This window comes from Nomascus leucogenys, chromosome 15, assembly GCF_006542625.1.
Source record: "Nomascus leucogenys isolate Asia chromosome 15, Asia_NLE_v1, whole genome shotgun sequence".
Lineage (NCBI taxonomy): Eukaryota > Metazoa > Chordata > Mammalia > Primates > Hylobatidae > Nomascus > Nomascus leucogenys.
This window is the reverse complement of record NC_044395.1, coordinates 41,774,488-41,792,354: the sequence shown is the minus strand read 5'-3', so window position 1 is coordinate 41,792,354 and position 17,867 is coordinate 41,774,488. Positions and strand designations below refer to the sequence as shown.

General features: G+C 33.2%; 1 protein-coding gene across 3 annotated transcripts in view; it reads right to left on the bottom strand.

The window, feature by feature from the left end:
* Positions 1-3,143: 3,143 nt before the first annotated feature.
* Positions 3,144-17,867, bottom strand: part of SLC36A4 (solute carrier family 36 member 4) — a 57,203-nt gene continuing 42,479 nt past the window's right edge. Inside the window, exons 10-11 of one of the 3 annotated variants that reach the window (XM_003252988.3) lie at positions 9,963-10,132; positions 3,144-4,707 (exon numbers count right to left, since the gene is read on the bottom strand). In XM_003252988.3, the coding sequence (XP_003253036.2) occupies positions 4,400-4,707; positions 9,963-10,132 (478 nt within the window). In that variant the 3' untranslated portion in view covers positions 3,144-4,399. The remainder of the gene's footprint in view (positions 4,708-9,962; positions 10,133-17,867) is intronic. The other 2 variants (XM_030829393.1, XM_030829392.1) reach the window with 2 other exon arrangements.

The window sequence follows — 17,867 nt, the reverse complement described above, 5'->3', positions numbered from 1 at the left end:
TAAAAGGCAACTGCAAGCAAAATGTTTCATTGAAAATTCAGAAAAGTTACAATACTTTAAGACAGCATTTTTCATATTCTGTTATAAAGAAAAATGTTAAAAGAATTGACTTGCGTGCAATGATATTTAGGTTTCATTCAAACTAACAAAATCATTTTGAAAAACAAAAATCCACCCACAGCTGAATTTATTCAGGGTGTAAACGTATATTTTCCTATTTGTTATCAAGAAAACTCTAATGAAATATTTTTAGAGTGTTGTTTTCAACAGCATCTTTCTGGACCCAATTTAAATAGTAATTTAGTATTAGTATCTAGTTCACATAGATTACTGATTTGTGTGTGTGTCTGCATATACTTGTGCACGCATGCATGTAGGAACTAGCTAATTTTAATATGAAATTTTAAGAATCAGAGTGATTTGCTATTTCACTTATCATAGGGCAATAAATAGCATTTCTAGCCATTTCTTAAGCATGTTTCCTTATCTCATAGGTCAAAACCGATCAGTTTCAGAAAGTTTAGCCTAGTAAGTGCCAATGGCATAAACAAAACTAACCATAATGCTGCCAAAGTATTAATTACTACAGCCAGGAATTTAATGTTAGGAAGTATATTACTATACTTTTCAGATCCAAGTTTCTCAAATTTTCTTATTAAGGGAAGCTAGGTGAGCCAAAAAGATGACTCATTTTTTAAAAAGTCATTATTGTATATTATCGATGTTCTATATGTTAACCAAATTATTTTATTCCTCAACAGATGGTATTAAGCCACTGATGTTATTTAAATAATTTTATTTATTATTTACACTAGCTCTATTTCAAATCTTCTCCCTTTTAAATGAAGAAAGAAGTGAGGTCAAGACCTAATTTGTGTATATTGTCAGTAAATAGATCCACTACTCAGAGGCTATACTGAAATCTGTGAGAAGACATAAGTAAGCTATAGTAAGACTTGTGCCTTGCCACAGCTAGAAATGGCACTAATACTTTAATACTTCAAGTCATATTTTATAGTATTTTGTAGTTAAAGAGATTTTACATAACTACTATGAAACTACTAAGATTAGACAGTTAGGAAATTCAAAACATGCACATTGACATACAATGCTTGTAAATATGTAAGTGCATTCTCTAGGCAAGACACAGAAATCATTTTAATAAAGGAGAATTTAGTGAGAATACGACTAAATATAATGTGGCATTTGCTAATACAGACTTGTTTTCATTTGGTAACATCATCTAAACTGGTTTTTAACCAAGAATGCGCTGTAGCTTTACAACTCAGAAATAAATTTGTGTATGCCTGTGTGGCTTGAAAAAAAAAAAAAAAAAGAAATCTGGCCATGTGGGGAAAAGAAGTCCCTCTGAAAAAAACGTGTGAGAACCAGTGTTTTGACAAGTTGACTCCGATACTGATGAAACTCTTGGGTGTAAGGGAACAGTGATTAACTGACTTAGAATGGAGCTCATTAGAGGTAAATAAAGCTTTCCTTTCTTCCCCCTCAGTAGCAGAAAAGGCTCTCAGGCAACTGATTAACTTTCAGGGAATAGTTCTTCACTGTGGTGGCCGACAAAATGCTGAAGTCATTTTAGTCACAGTGTGATGATCCAAAAGTGATGAGATACAAAATTTGACAGGTGCAATCACTCTCATTTCTCCAGGCTCCCAAAATAAAAGTAAGAGCTGGTATACTCGAAATATCATCTCCAAAATCTTTAGGAAATTTTATGACTCATTAAAGCTAAATTTTCAGAGAAAACATTACCCACAGGTTATTTTTGCAAATAAAATGCATCATCAAATACCCTTAATAAGAATACATTTAAGCTTTCCATCTAAATAGTGTTTCTTGTTGAGAATTAAAACTTTCTTCCTTTTTAGCCCCTCTTTTCTGCAATTCAACTTTTTCTTGTATTTAAAGTATTCATCATTTATTGAATTTAGTACTGGATGTTGATTCACCATTCTTATTGCTAAAGGAAGCCTGGTTGATAATATGCTCAAGATGAGTTTGTGCTGAATTTAAAAATTATTTATTGCTATGATCAATTTTATTCAAATTTCATTGCATTTGATGAATTCCATAAGGAAAATAAACAATGGGCCAAAGTGTAAAAATTAAATAACATACATAGACTAGAAATATTATCTGAAAACAGGTGACAAAAACCTAATGCTGCTTCCTATTAAATAATTTTCAACTCATTTTATATGAAGCTATAAAGTTTTTTAAACATCTAATTCAAGTCTATATAATACTAGTTTCAGTGAAGATTCGTTTTTCTATAACTTCTTCTGCATTCTCTTAGTATGACTAAAGGCTCAATGTAACAGAATTGATATAAAAGTATCTCAAACAATTACTGTTGATACCTAATGTGAATGGTTAAAACAGTTTTGATTCTTATGACTTTGTACCAAAATAAAGCTTCTGATATATCTTTAGGATTGTATTTGATGATCAGTTAACGATATAAGCAAAAAATACTTGAACTAAGTTAACATTTACATATAAAAATAGAGAATATATACAACTATAGTGATCTTGATGATATCTTCAAGTATAGTATACTAACAAACTAGAGTATCACCAGCCTGGGTAAACAGTTCATGTTTTAAAGTATGAATTTTTTTTAAAGTCAGAAGACAATTCTATTCTTAATAATTTTCATTTTCCCCACCAACTGAGAGATTCTTTATCTTGGTTAATAACTTGAAAAATATGGAATAATTAGAAGTTATTTGTCTGAAAGAAGCCTGGAGTGTCTCAATATTTAAAGGGAGTTTATTGATTTTTTCTAAGCATGAATCCCTTTATGGTTTATGATTCTTGTATATATTTTTTGTTTAGTTTTTAAGAGTTGGGATCTCCCTGTTAATCAGGCTGGAGTGCAGTGGCACAGTCATAGCTTACCACAGCCTCAAACTTCTGTGCTCAAGGGATCCTCCTGCTTCAGCCTCCTGAGTAGCTGGGACTACAGGTACATGCCACATCAGGCTAATTTTTTTAAATTTTTATGTTTTATAGAGTCGAGGTCTCACTATGCTGCCCAGGCTGGTCTCGAGCTCCTGGCCTCTTAAGTGATCTTCCCAACTTATCCTCCAGAGTAGCTGGGATTATAAGCACAGACCACCACACCTAGCCGATTCTTTTATTCTGCTCATAATAAATAAAAGGCTGTGATAAGAAAAGCCACAGGGCTGGAAAGAGTCCACAAATCCTCTGTTTTCTGAGGTGTCTATTTTCTGCCATTCAGGAAAATGGTGCCTACAAAACTCAGGAAAGGAAGGTAATAATAAAAAAAGCTCAAGCCACAAATAGTATAGCTGGACACACATCTTACTAGCCAGGAGTTTCACCAGCAAGCGGTCTCTATTCTGTTTTAAAAGAAAATAGCTTCTTTCTCTTGCTGAGGTTTATATGGCCACAGTGTAGGCTTCTTGGAGTTCCCTGATTTTCTGCTCAGGTCACATATACTATTAAAAATCACACATTCATTTTCAAAGTATTAAAATATAATCAAATAGATTCAACACTAAAATTAAGCTGAACATATTCTTTTTCCTGGACACAATGTGAGAAATAAAACATCCTGGCCTGGGAGTCAGAAGATCAGGTTTTCTTGATCTCAAGGCTGAATGGTCTTGACCAAGTTACTTCACCTTTCTAGGCCTCCTTTTCCTCTGACGAAAAACAAGGGAGTTGCACTGGATAACTTTTAAAGTCCCTTTTCAAATTTCATTGAAACGCTAAGTCATGATCTTGAACAGTGCCTCTTGATTATGAAGATCAGCTACCATTAGAGTGTAAAATTAATTCTAATGTTTGCAATTTTCTGATGCTTATATTATGTTAATGGCAGTTTTCTATACTTCCAGGAGCTAATCATTAGTATTTGGCTCACTAATAAAAACATAATAGAGATTTTTTTTTTTTTACATTATACATAAAGTTTACTTTGGCATTCACAGGGATGATCTGGAGAGAGCTTTTTGTTATACATGTTATTTTATTCTCTTATTGTTGAAATCCTATTCCCTTCTCAAGTGAGTGGCAAAAGAGTAGCATAAAAGAGAGATATCTTGGTTAAGGTATTTCTTACTGAGATAAAAGAATAATAGAAGTATTTTTATTCTTTAATTTTTTTATATTTTAATTTTTTTCAATTTTCAGAACTTAATTTTTTGAAACTATTGCTAACACTTAAAAGCAAGGATTTGTCATAGGTTTACCACTACTGGTAAACAGTTACGATTACTTCCAAAATATTAATATTGTGCCAAAGAAAACAGAGTTTGTTACCATTTTTATGTATATAGCAATGTATTTTACTAGCTATCTTGATAATTTTCAGAAATGAGACAAAAATAGAAGACTCATGATTCTGCTTTTACTATTTCAAACCAGATGTTAAGCATGTTGAATTCAAATGTAGAAACGGACTCTGTGGAGTGCCAGCTACAACTTTGGGAGTAGGATAAATAATTTCTTCAACAGTTATATATGTACCTAATAAGAAGCCAACAACTCCAGTGAATGCTATGGAAATATTTTTCAGGACCATCCATATATTATAATGTTCTTTAGAAAATGTAAGAATTTCAACCAAAGGTGGCAGGATTAGGGCCAATGTGCTGCTGCTCACAGCTCCAACGAAGGAAATCACAATGTCTAAATGAGGAATAAGAATTGCTCCGGCACCTAGAAAATGAAAATACGTTTATTTTTCTTATTTAAATGTTTGTTACTTACATGAATATTAAAAGTAGGTATTTTCAATACTGAAAGTAATTACTAAAAATAATTAATGAAAGTGGAACTACTAAACTATTGCTTGTGAAAAAAATCTGCCATATTTTGCTCTAAGCTAGAGAGAGCCAGAAAGACCAAAATAGTGAGTGACATTTCCTAGACTTTCACTTGTCAACAGTTTCTTATGTAAACAACTTTTAATTTTTTTGCTTTAAAATTCTGGGCAAAGAAGTTTTGATAGTTTATTTCCAGAGCATTTGCATTACTTTGTCTGCCCATATAACTCAATAATGCACAAGACATAGAGTGGTGGGACATAAATGAGAGAGAAGACATAGCTATTCCTTAAAGTAGAATTCCAATTAATCAAAATAGAAGGAACAATGGAAACAGAAAAGCATTAAGCAAATACCACAATAATCACTGGATAGGAAGAGTCACTGATGAATGCTGAAATTAGTGGGCAAAAACTGGATGAGATCTGGATAGTTACAGAGTTTCAAAATATCTTCCTTCAAGATACTTATTAATTATAAAAGGAAAACTAGTACCTTTACAGTGGAGAAATATGTCAACAGACCACCTTAACCACGTAAACAAAATTAACATCACCAATAAGACACTGATACTATGATGTAATACACTGAGAAGTGCACAGCATCACTTCTGTGGGATTCTTGTTAAAAATGCTGAACTTCAACCTAATCATGAGAAAGCATCAGAAAAATTCAAATTGAAAGAAATTCTATAAAATTACTGACATTTCGAAAGTGTCAAGGTCAAGAAAGACTAAGTCAAGGACAGTCAAGACTGGAAGACACAAATGAGTATGACAGCTAAATTCAAGTGGGACCATGGCTTATGTCCTGGACCAGAAAAGGATCTTAGTGGGAAAACTGGCAAGATTATAATAAGGTCTATAAAGTAGTTAATAGCATTGTATCCATGCTAATTTCTTGGTTTTAATAACTGTACTGTGATTATGGAAGCTGTGAACATCAGAGGAAGCTGAGTAGAGGTTTTTTTTTTACTTTCTTTTACTCCCTTTCTGTCTAAATTACTTCAAAATGAAAAGTTTAAAAAAAAAATAGTACTCCACTATTGTCAGCAGATTTCCAAACTGTTGACAAGTTTCCTGCAAATTCTGGTCTGGCGCTTTCATGATCTTATCAAAATGCATCAACAGAAGATTTGCAAAAACCAAGACTCATATTCCTTCTTTATTTGTCCTTAAATGTTTTGTTAAATGATTTGTTGAGGGTTTGGAGTTGCCACCAGAAATAACAGCTGTGTTTGCTCATATACAGGCTGTGACAACTACATCACCACTGCCATCAATGATGATTATATCACCACATTTCCTCTTTGGGGACTCCAATTATGGCATGTGTTGGAGATATATATATATTCCTGTTAGTAATTTAGTTTTCAGTTTGCAGTACACTGGTTTCTCTACTTCTTAGTTTTTAACTTATGATGTTTTATTTTTCCTTTTTCTATTCTTTCTGTGGCTCTCAATATTTTCCAGGAGGTTGTGGGATCAATTTGGAACTAAGTTCCCACCATGTTCCTCATATAACCAGAAGTTATTATTTATCATTCTGTATTCAAATTATTATGAAAGCTAAAGCCCTAAAAACTGTTTTGAAATTATAAACGTAGCTTTACATCTATAGGGCTGAAGTGGCATAACCCTTTATAAATGAAATAATTGACTAAAGAGGTAGAAATAACTAGCTCTAAAGACCTCGAAAGTAGAAACACTTTATAAAGTAGATTCTTCATCTAATAGATGCTTGTTATACGTAGCCTTTTAACTTTGGTCTCTGGGGAGCTGTAGAGCATAACTCTCAAACATAGTTAGGACCTCTCAAAATTCATTGAACATAATCATTCGTGGAGACATGTTTGTTTCACCTACTTATAGTAAGTAGTAGTATAAAAGTGAGGCCAGACAAATATGACCAGAATCTTGCCACCTGAAGAGGCTTTCAAGTTGGAATCCATTTTTCTTTGTTTATCTATAATCCAAGCTGTCACTGGTAAATCAAGTGAAATATTGTTGGAAAACTATGTGGGGGAGTACTATAGCATTTTAGAATTTATAGACAAAATTTCCATCTAGCAAACACTTTTAAATCATGAAGTATAATTCTCATCTAAAATCTGTTTAAAGTCAGATTTTAAACATTACATTACCAAAAGATATTTGCTTGTAAAAATGGCTTGAAATATGCTATTGGTAATGTTATTAGTAGACAAAGAAGACAAGTATATATACTTTTAGCCAAATCCAACATATATTAATAAAAACTCAAAGCAGAGTTTAAAATAAGGATAGTTTTATTCATTACAAATACTATGTCATTTACAGACAGCTATTATGAATAGATCTATTAAGTACTAATCAGACTTATTCAGTATTTACCAAAACTATATATAGCAAGAAAAAGAATGTATTCTTAGAGCATAGAGTTCCCTCTGATATTAAAATAAAAGCCTATTTAAGTCCATTATTTGCATCTGAAGGGTAAATGCAGATATATCAGAGCACAAAACAAAGCACTTGATATTACAGCACCAAAAACAAAAATGTGGAAAATAACTTAGCACATTAATTTTAATTATACAAATAGTTAATGGTGCTCTCCACATACCTACTGACTCTAAGACAGGATATCAGGAAACAGAATGGTACTTTTCTAATCTGCAGAGGCAACTAACTTAAATGAAGGATTTTAGTGGGTTTTCTCTACGAACTACTAAAGATTTATAGGTTTTGATACTTATATAGTCATAGTCTACTATAGATTATAAAAACAAGGACTTTTTAAAAATTACAAACAGTAGAAGGATCAACAAATTAGAGAATAACAGAAGTAAATAGTACTTAGTATATTTTGTTGATTCAATTCATACACAGAATTGAAACACTGGTTTCAGTGTTTATTATAATACATTTAAAACCTCATAGTATAGGTTTACTCTGAAAAGGTATTTATGTCCATGGTGACCTTTGGCTGGTTTCTATCGCCCCTCCTCCCTTACTTGTGAGGTGCCTATATACCAGGTAACCACCTAAAGGGAACACGCAGGAGTCTGAATCATTTCTAAAGTTTTTGAATTTCACTAAGAAGGTATTTTGAGATCGAGATTCAAATGCTAAATGGATACTTGGACACAACCAACATAATCCAAGCTGATAAGTCCACTTCTTTAAAGACCAATACAACAAACATGGATTCAGTATTTGGAAAGGATTATGGAACATTGAAAGACATTCAATTTTCAATGCAAATCAGGCTGAGCCTCCACTCTCATTGCTAGTGCTGCTGCACAGCCTACTCTACGAACATGACAAGGTCCCATCGACTGTCTACACACATTTATCAGTAAAGGGCATGCCCCCAAATCTTTTCTAGTGCTTTGGAAAACAGAATAAAAAGCAGTTTTGCCATGAATATCAGTTGGCTTTTACTTTAATTTGGAAGGATATGTGCCAAAGACACAAATGAAGCTCAGTGTCCAGTGATGTGTCCCGATATAGCAGAAGGAAATATTACACAGTTTTTGTTCTCTTTCTCCAAGGCATATCCCTTATATGGATGAGAAGCTTTAATGACTTTCAACTAAAAGAAAGCAGCAGCCAAGAAAAGGCTGCAGTTCTCTGTGCTATGAACTAAGCCACTGATTTCTGGAAACAAATTCATGGAAGCAGATGTGGTGTGGTCTGTGCCTCAGCAGATTCATAACTTCAATACAACAATGCCAGCCAATGTGCAGAAATGGGTGAAGTTATAAAAAAAACCTAGACCCCTTTTCCCATTGCCCTCAAAGTCCTTTACCTGAATTTCCATTACCAACTTTAAAAGACAATATACTTTCAAAATAGAATTGTCTTCCATCTATTGATAAAAATACTTTTACTGAAATTAGTCTTTTTATTTAGTCATTACCAAAATGTCAATAAAAGAAATGTATAAAAATATTTCAAAATGTCTTAAAATATCTTTTTCCTACTGAATGTTTTTTCGTTAGTCATCAGAGTATGGGCTTATTGACTTCATTCGTTAATATGATTTCTCTTATTAGTGATGTAATTCATTTAAGTACTTACTTGGAAAAATACATTTTATCTACTTTTTCAGCTTTGCATTTCCCTTTTCAAACAAAATGTAATACACTCAATTCTTTAAATCTAGGCATGAGCTCCACGGCAGGCTGCTCAAATCAATTTAGTGAGTTGCCCCTAATTTCTAGCTCTATCATTCTAAATAGTGCAAGATGTTTATTAATATCTTACACAAAGAATTTCCAAAGCTGCTTGTTCCCCAGAACACTAGTAATCTGGTCCCTGGTATCATTTTAGGCAATCCCAGTTTAGTTTGGTGATGTAATCATCTGTGTATTTGTAGTTACAGTAATGTTTACAATAATGATCATAATAACTTCCAGCTATTAACACTTTGTTAATATTATTTCTAACCCCACCGAAATGCCATAAGGAAGTTTTATCTTCATTTCATAGTTGAGGAAAGAGGGGGTCAACAATGGCATGTAACTTGCCTAAAGACACCAGCGAGTAAGTGATAGGCTTGACTTTGAATCCCCAGATCTGTCTGACTCCAACACTTACATTCTTTCCACTATACCGAACTCAAGCTCCCTTTCCATGAGTCTCTATTATGAATGCTACCTTGAGAAAGCATTTTATGATGAAGAGTCTTAATAAGAGATTATATACACTTCTTCAAATAATAAGAAAATAAGCCACTAAAATTATGAAAGACCAATACAAGTAAAATTAAAGACTTTCCTGTAGGTAGTTATGGAGAAGTAAACTGTTAAAATATACAAAAACAGGAATAAAAAACCTGAGAAAAACTAAAACCAAAATGTGTATCAAAAATGGAAGGGGTCCCATGTACACGTTATTTTAATCACCAGTAATGTAATTTTCAAAATAACTTCATTAGTTATTTTAAGTGTGATGGGATCTGGTTTGTGTTTTTCTTATATAGTAGTAGAAAAATAGAATTTTAACCTGAAAAGTAACCCAGCTGGGTGAATAAAATTGTTTTAAAAATATTGAAAAATACATCTTACGTAGCTTTCATTTTAAGAAATTACATCTTACGTAGCTTTCATTTTAAGAAATTCAACAATAAAAAATTATTATGATATAAATATATAATGATACTTACAAGTAATACTAACCAAGAAGGATCTTATCCCAAATTCACAGATTTGCTTCCATTTAGTATGAAATTTGGATGTGATCCCAGGGATAATGATCTCTGCTGGAACATAGAACTGAATTGAATATGTCACAAAAATGCCAAAGGAATACAGAATTTTCACTGATTGATATAACCTGTTGAAAAAAATTTTCAAAATTTAGTCATTTTTAATGCGAATTTAGCTTTTCTCCTTTATTTTTAATATTAAGATAAATAAGAAATCCAGAATACCAAATTAGGCCGGAACCTTACTAACTAAAAATGCTTGTTTATAAAAAAGGCAAATGGATCTCTAACTAAATTTCTAGATGATACAAGAACAATTCATTTTGACAAGACTGAAAAGTTTGAACATGCATGCCAGGGTTTGGGGTATATTGGTAAAAAGATTTCATTTTGGGATAAGCCAGTATTCTGAAGGTTAGACTCAGCCCCCTGAAGAGCTAAAGTTTTCTCAACTTTCTTTTTAAAAATTGAGCCTACTATATGTCTTAAATCCTGAGTCATACCCTCATTGATCTTTACATAAAAGAAAAACTCACATTAAATGTAAACATAGTTCTTGGGTGAAAATCTTTGGAGGTATGTCATTAGTTGCAGAAATGTCATCCATCTTAAGTCTAAAAGCAGGCATCTAAATGGTTTCAACTTGCAAAGTTCTCTAAATTATACATACAATCTATGTTTAAAATTACATTAAATAAGGGACATAGAGTTGCTGAGTAAGGTTGTTGTTATTCTTTTGTGCAAATTAACTTATCTCTTTGTTATACAGTGCTTCAAAACAGCACAGCAATTTTCAGTTTTATAAATATATTTAGATTTCTACATTATGGATAACCTGTCAAAACTTCGCACGCATGTCTTGATAAAGGCTTTAGTAACTTTCCTAAACCCAGAAAAAGAAGACTTTTTAAACGTTGATAATGACATGAAGAGAAAACATAGAATTGTAGGACCTAGAGGAAGGAACATTACAGAATCCACTCTTTTGGGGTGCAGAATAATAAAATTAATGTGCTGTATGTTAAAAAACATTTTAATATTTTATAACATTCAAAAGAAAAGCCCAACCATCTTGCATTTTTTAAGTAACAAAGCAGAGAAAACACTGTGGGTTCAGTGTGCTGCAGCATGGGGGCAGTGATTAACACATATGTCCTCTTTCAGCAGAAACATCTTCCCACAGTTTTCTCATTTAAGAGTTCTACTTTCCCACCTAAAATTACCAAGCACAGGGAAGAATGTTTTCTTTCTTACAAAAAAATGCAATCATTTTAAAAGGATTATATTCTACTTTTGGTATATAATGTCAAGGTATATAAACCTCGACATTAATGGAGCTTTAAGTATAAATGTACTTAATATATAAGTATATAAACATCGACATTAATGGAGCTTTATTTCTGATGTCTTAAGACTTAAAGTAGTAAGGATTTTTTAATTTGACTTTTACAGTTCAGGAGTACATGTGCAGGTTATATAGGTAAATGTGTGTCATGGGGGCTTGTTGTACAGATTATTTCATCACTCAGGTATTAAGCCTAGTACCCACTGGTTATTTTTTTCTGATCCTCTCCCTCCTCACACCCTTCACCCTCAATAGGCCCCAGTGTGTGTTGTTCCCCTCCATGTGTCCATGCGTTCTCATCATTTAGCTCCCACTTGTAAGTAAGACTATGTGGCATTTGGTTTTCTGTTCCCAGGTTAGTTTGCTAAGGATAATGACCTCCAGCTCCATCCATGTTCCTACAAAGAACATTATCTCATTCTTTTTTATGGCTGCATAGTATTCCATGATGTATATGTACCACATCTTCTTTATCCAATCTATCACTGACAGGCATTTAGGTTAATTCCATATTTTTGCTATTGTGAATAGTGCTGCAATGAACAAAGGCATGTATGTGTCTTTATAATAGAACGATTTATATTTCTTTGGGTATAAACCCAGTAATGGGACTGCTGCATCAAATGGCATTTCTGTTTTAAGGTCTTTGAGGAATCGCCACACTGTCTTCCAAAATGTCTTGAACTAACTTATACTCCCGTCAACAGTTTATAATAAAAGTGTTGTTCCTTTTTCTCCATAACCTCACTAGCATGTTATTTTTTGACTTTTTAGCAATAGCCATTCTGACTAGTTTTTTTTTTTCATATGATTGTTGGCAGCATGTATGTCTTCTTTTGAGAAGTGTCTGTTCATGTCCTTTGCCCACTTTTTTTTTTTTTTTTTGAGATGGAGTCTCACTCTGTTGTCCAGGTTGGAGTGCAGCAGCTCAATCTTAGCTCACTGCAACCTCCACTCCCCTGGTTCAGGTGATTCTCCTGCCTCAGCCTCCCGAGTAGCTGGGACTACAGGCGCCCACCACCATACCTGGCTAATTTTTGTATTTTTAGTAGAGATGGGGTTTCACCATATTGGCCAGGCTGGTCTCAATCTCCCAACATTGTGATCTGCCTGCCTTGGCCTCCCAAACCCTTTGCCCACTTTTTAATGAGATTCTTTTAAATTTCTTGAAGTTCCTTTAGATGCTGGATATTAGATCTTTGTTCGATGCATAGTTTGCAAAAATATTCTTCCATTCTGTAGGTTGTCTGTTCACTCTGTTTATAGTTTTCTTTGCTGTGCAGAAGCTCTTTAGTTTAATTAGATCCCATTTGTCAATTTTCGCTTCTATTGCAATTGCTTTTGAAGTCTTCATCATAAAATCTTTGCCCATTCCTATGTCCAGAATGGTATTGGCCAGGTTTTCTTTCAGGGTTTTTATAGTCTGGGGTTTTACATTTAAGCCTTTACTCCATCTTGAGTTAATTTTTTGTATATGGTGTAAGGAAGGGGTCCAGTTTCAGTCTATCCCATATGGCTGGCCGGTTATCCTAGCACCATTTATTGAATAGCGAATCCTTTCCCCATTGCTTGTTTTTGGCGGGTTTTTTGAAGATCAGATAGTTGCAGGTGTGTGGCCTTACTTCTGGGCTCTCCATTCTGTTCCATCGGTCTATGTGTCTGTTTTTGTACCAGTACAATGCTGTTTTGGTTACTGCAGCCCTGTCATAAAGTTTAGAGTTGGGTAGTGTGATGCCTCCAGCTTTGTTCTTTTTGCTGAGGATTGCCTTGACCCTTCAGGCTCATATTTGGTTCCACATGAATTTTAAAATAGTTTTTTCTAGTTCTGGTGAAGAATGTCAATGGCAGTTTAATAGGAATAGCATTAAAACTATAAATTGCTTTGGGCAGTGTGGTCGTTTTCATGATATTGATTCTTCCTATCCATGAGCATGGAATGTTTTTCCATCTGTTTGTGTCATCTCTGATTTCTCTGAGCAGTGTTTTGTAATTCTTGTTGTAGAGATCTTTCATCTCCCTGGTTAGCTGTATCCCTAAGTACTTTATTCTGTATGTGGCAATTGTGAATTGTGGCAACACAATACCATTCACAATTGCCACATAAAGATTTGGCTCTCAGCTTGACTGTTATTGGTATATAGAAATGTTGATGTTTTTTGCACATTGATTTTGCAGCTTGAGACTTTGCTGAAGTTGCTTATCAGCTTAAGAAGCCTTTGGGCTTACTATGGGGTTTTCGAGATATAGGATCATGTCATCTGAAAACAGGGATAGTTTGCAGATCTTGCAGTTTTTCCTATTTGGATGCCCTTTGTTTCTTTCTCTTGCCTGATTGCTCTGGCCAGGACTTCCAATACTATGTTGAATAGAAGTGGTGAGAGTAGTAAGGATTATAAACAGTCTCTCAACTATGGCCAAACAAGAAGTACAGTATTCTGCTATAACATATTTATCATACAAGAGTAAGAAGAAATTTAAAAGCTGAGTAAAAATAGATGTGAAGATACACATCACAATTAGGAAGGAAAGAACTCCTTAGAGCTAACAACATTTAAAACTTAATTTTAAAAATCAGCTAAGGATGTATTTCTCAGCTTGAGGCTTAAAGGTTACACATAAATGGTCAAGTTACTGAATATATACCACATAAATGAAAGGCACATGTTTCCTACACTCTGATATGTAACTGTGGATAATTAAACAAATATTCTTGTTAGTTTATTAGTTTAACAGAAGGACATTCCTTTTTCTTAATTATCTTTTCACTTACATATTTTTAAAATGTGGTAATAATACATTTAATATTTTTAAAATAAAATAAAAATACATCATTTTGCATTTAAGTACTATTACTTTTTTATTGACAAAGTTACATCAGCTAAGAATCTGGTTATTATTAATATCATTAATTATATGCAAATATTACTATTTGGTGTTACAAAGAGTAAAAATGGGAAATAAAATGGTGTGGATCTTTTAGAAGTTGGTATATCTACTAATCAACCAAAGAATAGTTATATAGAAACAAGAGGGCATCCTTAAAAAGTGCCACAGTTTAATATGAACTGTTTCACTCCTACTCCTTTTCTGTTTCAAGAACCCACTTATTTCTATGTTTGGAATCTATATTTTCAATCACTCTAAATTATTTTTCTCCACTTAACTTTTGTATAGCTATTATCACAATCTTTTCTTCATTTTGGTTTTAAGCAGCATCTATTGTAAGGCTTCTTTTGTACTATGTTTTAGAAACGAAGAAAGTTGAAAGGAAAAATCTACCCAGTAAACCCTCTTTCTAAAGAATAATAAACTTTCTTAAAGTCACAGGAATTTGTTTTGAGGATACAAAAAACATCAAACAACTTTAAACAACATTTAGGGTACATTAAAAGGTCTTTTAAAACTCCTCACTGCCAAAGCTCCTGAGAGTTACAGACTGTTTAATTCTTCTCTGTATATCCCTTCAATGCACTTAGTATTAATAGGTGATTGATACTTATTAAATATTAATTATTGAAATAGATATAGATAGGTAATTCTTAGAAACATGACAAATATTAATAGCACTTCAAAGAATAAAATGATTTATGCTTGGAAACAAAATCTATTATAATGACAGTAAAGAATTTAATACCTTAGTAAAGGACAGAAATGTATTTTTAATAATTATTTTTCAGCCAATCTATTGAATCAGATTATAGGGAGAAAACAACTTAATGTTCCAGTGAAAATATTAGTTTTGAAAACATAGAATATCAAAATTTATGATGCTTTTATTCTTTTCCCCACATTGGCTAATAAGTCAACCTTCAGGTATGAATAACTTAAAATTTTTTAAAAACCAACTTGGGAAATAAGTTGTTGACTGCTTCTCTGTCTCTTAAGGTTGAATACAGAAGCTACCCTTGGAAATAACCTGGTAAAGCACTTTCCCTCTTGGATCCTTCATGATGCTCAGGTTGAGAATCTTGAGCATTTAGCTCTGTCAAGAAGTCATTTTACAAGTCAAGGAGTTTGGAGATTGTTGCCACAGCATATTCTAATCAATTCTGAATGTTTTCTTCATTGTTAGTATTATCATTGTATCTTACTATTTGTTTGTACTGTAGCTTATTGTTACTAAAATGATTGCATAATAAATTAAAGCAATGGAATGTTGTACAAAAATTAAAATAATCCAAAGTCACATACAAAAAGATAGATGGATCTTAAAACACAATTTGAGCAAAGAAAATAACTGTCATAATATAGGTAAAATGAATTCATTTATATTATAAAAACACATGATTATATTGTTTAAGGATCTATGTATAAGTGATAAATGTTATCAAGAAAATGATTCTCAGAAGATAGAAAAGTGGTTATGTCTAATAGTTTTACCCTGGAAGGGGCAGACAAAGGATTCTAGAGCACTGGGTTCTGTTCTTGTCTTGTGCAGTGGTTATGTGGTTATTCATTTTAAAAATATTCATTATGCTGCAACTTTAAGCTTATGTTCTTGTCTCTCTTCATTTTATATTCCATAATAAAAATGGGTTCATAAAAATAAAAAAAAAGAAGTCATCTTAATTGAGAACTATCTGCAATCCTTGCCAAGAGCCTCATCTGATTCTAGGCTAAAAAATAAGACAACTATGGTTATGTAGCATCACTAGATCGAATGCCTTGAACTAGTAAAACCTTTAAAATACATTCCTTACTTCAAAAGCTAAATGCAATATATGTACAGTATTACTCATAACTAATTTTCAAAGATGACAGTTCAGAAAGATTAAGGGTAATAATAACTTGGAGCTTCTCTAATCCATACTTGCTTCATCCTATGGCCTCTTTCTAATTCAATCTTTTCTTGCAGAAATAACCCTAATATACTCTGAGTCTTTGCCAATTTGTACCAAAAGCCCTTTATGGCTTTTCATAGCTAGTAGCCATCAGTTCTCTAGGATACTCTTATAACAGTCATTGGCTTTCATACTCCAATAGAGTACATTGCACAATCTGTAACTTCCAAGGCCTCTCGTGTGAAGCACCGGAAAGAAGTGAAAGAGAGACTCATATGTAGTATATTAAGAAAGAAATCTTAGATATAATCCCGTGATTATTCTAGTCCAAACTTCTCACTTTACAGAATGCCCTGACTGTAAAAAGACAAGCAACTCTTCTCTTGTATCCCTCAGTTGTGACTATTATTTTAATTGTCCCACAACTGCAGAGTCCACACAGAAACAGACTATAGGCTGCATAAGGCATATCTCCACAGTGCAAAGGCATTAACCAATGCAAGTTCTCTAAAGGGAAATATGTGTCTTGACTGGCTTTCCTGTTTTTTCCATATTTTTGTTGTTTCTTAGGATACTTGTACTAGGGTTTCCTCTAATGAAAGGTGGTGTCTAGCTAGACTTCCTTGAATAGAAACTATGATTTAATGGTCCCTTTTAAATCAAGAGTCTCAACTAGTTCCATTCTAATTGGAAAGTCACAGCAATGAGGAATAAGGTCAGATGTATAAAGGGGCTGTGGGAAAAGGGAAGGATTAATCGGAGCTACTGCAGGGACAGTGTCACCCTCCAAGATTGAGTTGTGAATACCAAAAGCATTCCGTCTTATTCTCACCCACTATTTCTGCACCACATTCTTATGTGACTGGGAATACAAACCTTTCAATGTGAATGTGTGCACACTCCCACTTTGGAACCTTCCCCCTCTAAAATATTCCGTACATGCTTTTGTAAGTAAGACCAGGAAAGAATTCTGACATTATTTCTATGTACATTTTATATGTGACATTAAAAATAGTTGTCAATTTCTAAAATGATTTTTAAGACTTAGTCAAAATATTATTATTGTTATTATTAATATTACTGAGACAAAATGTCTGTTTCCCAGGCTGGAGTGCAGTGGTACCATCACAGCTCACTGTATAATCAACCTCCCAGGCTCAAGTGATCCTCCCACATCAGCCTTCCAAATAGCTGCAATTACAGGCTCGTGCCACCATGCCTGGCAATTTTTAAATTCTGTGTAGGTTTGGAGTTTCACTATGTTATGCAGGCTAGTCTCAAACTTCTGGCCTCAAGCGATCCTCCCACCTTTTCCTCCCAAAGCGCTGGGATTCCAGACATAAGCCACCATACCTGGCTCAAAATATTCTTCTAAATGAGGACAAATTATCATTCTATTTTCCAAACATTGTATAGTATTTGAAAAGATGAACTTACTGCCATATTTTTTAGCTTGATTCTCTTATACTAAGCTGTTGAAGCTTCTAGTTCATTAAGCTTCTAGTTTCATATTATAAAAAAGAAACCAAAAAAGCACATTTGAAGGCAACAAAATTATATAAGTAACTATCAAGAGTTAATAAAATAAATGCTAAATAACCATATATCTTACTTGTAATTATGACTCCACCTTGAAATATATTTATAACATTTGAAACATGTTTCCATTTTGAAATGCATTTATGTTAGCTAAAGTTAAATTGTAATAAAAAAATACAGACATACCACATCTGTGCC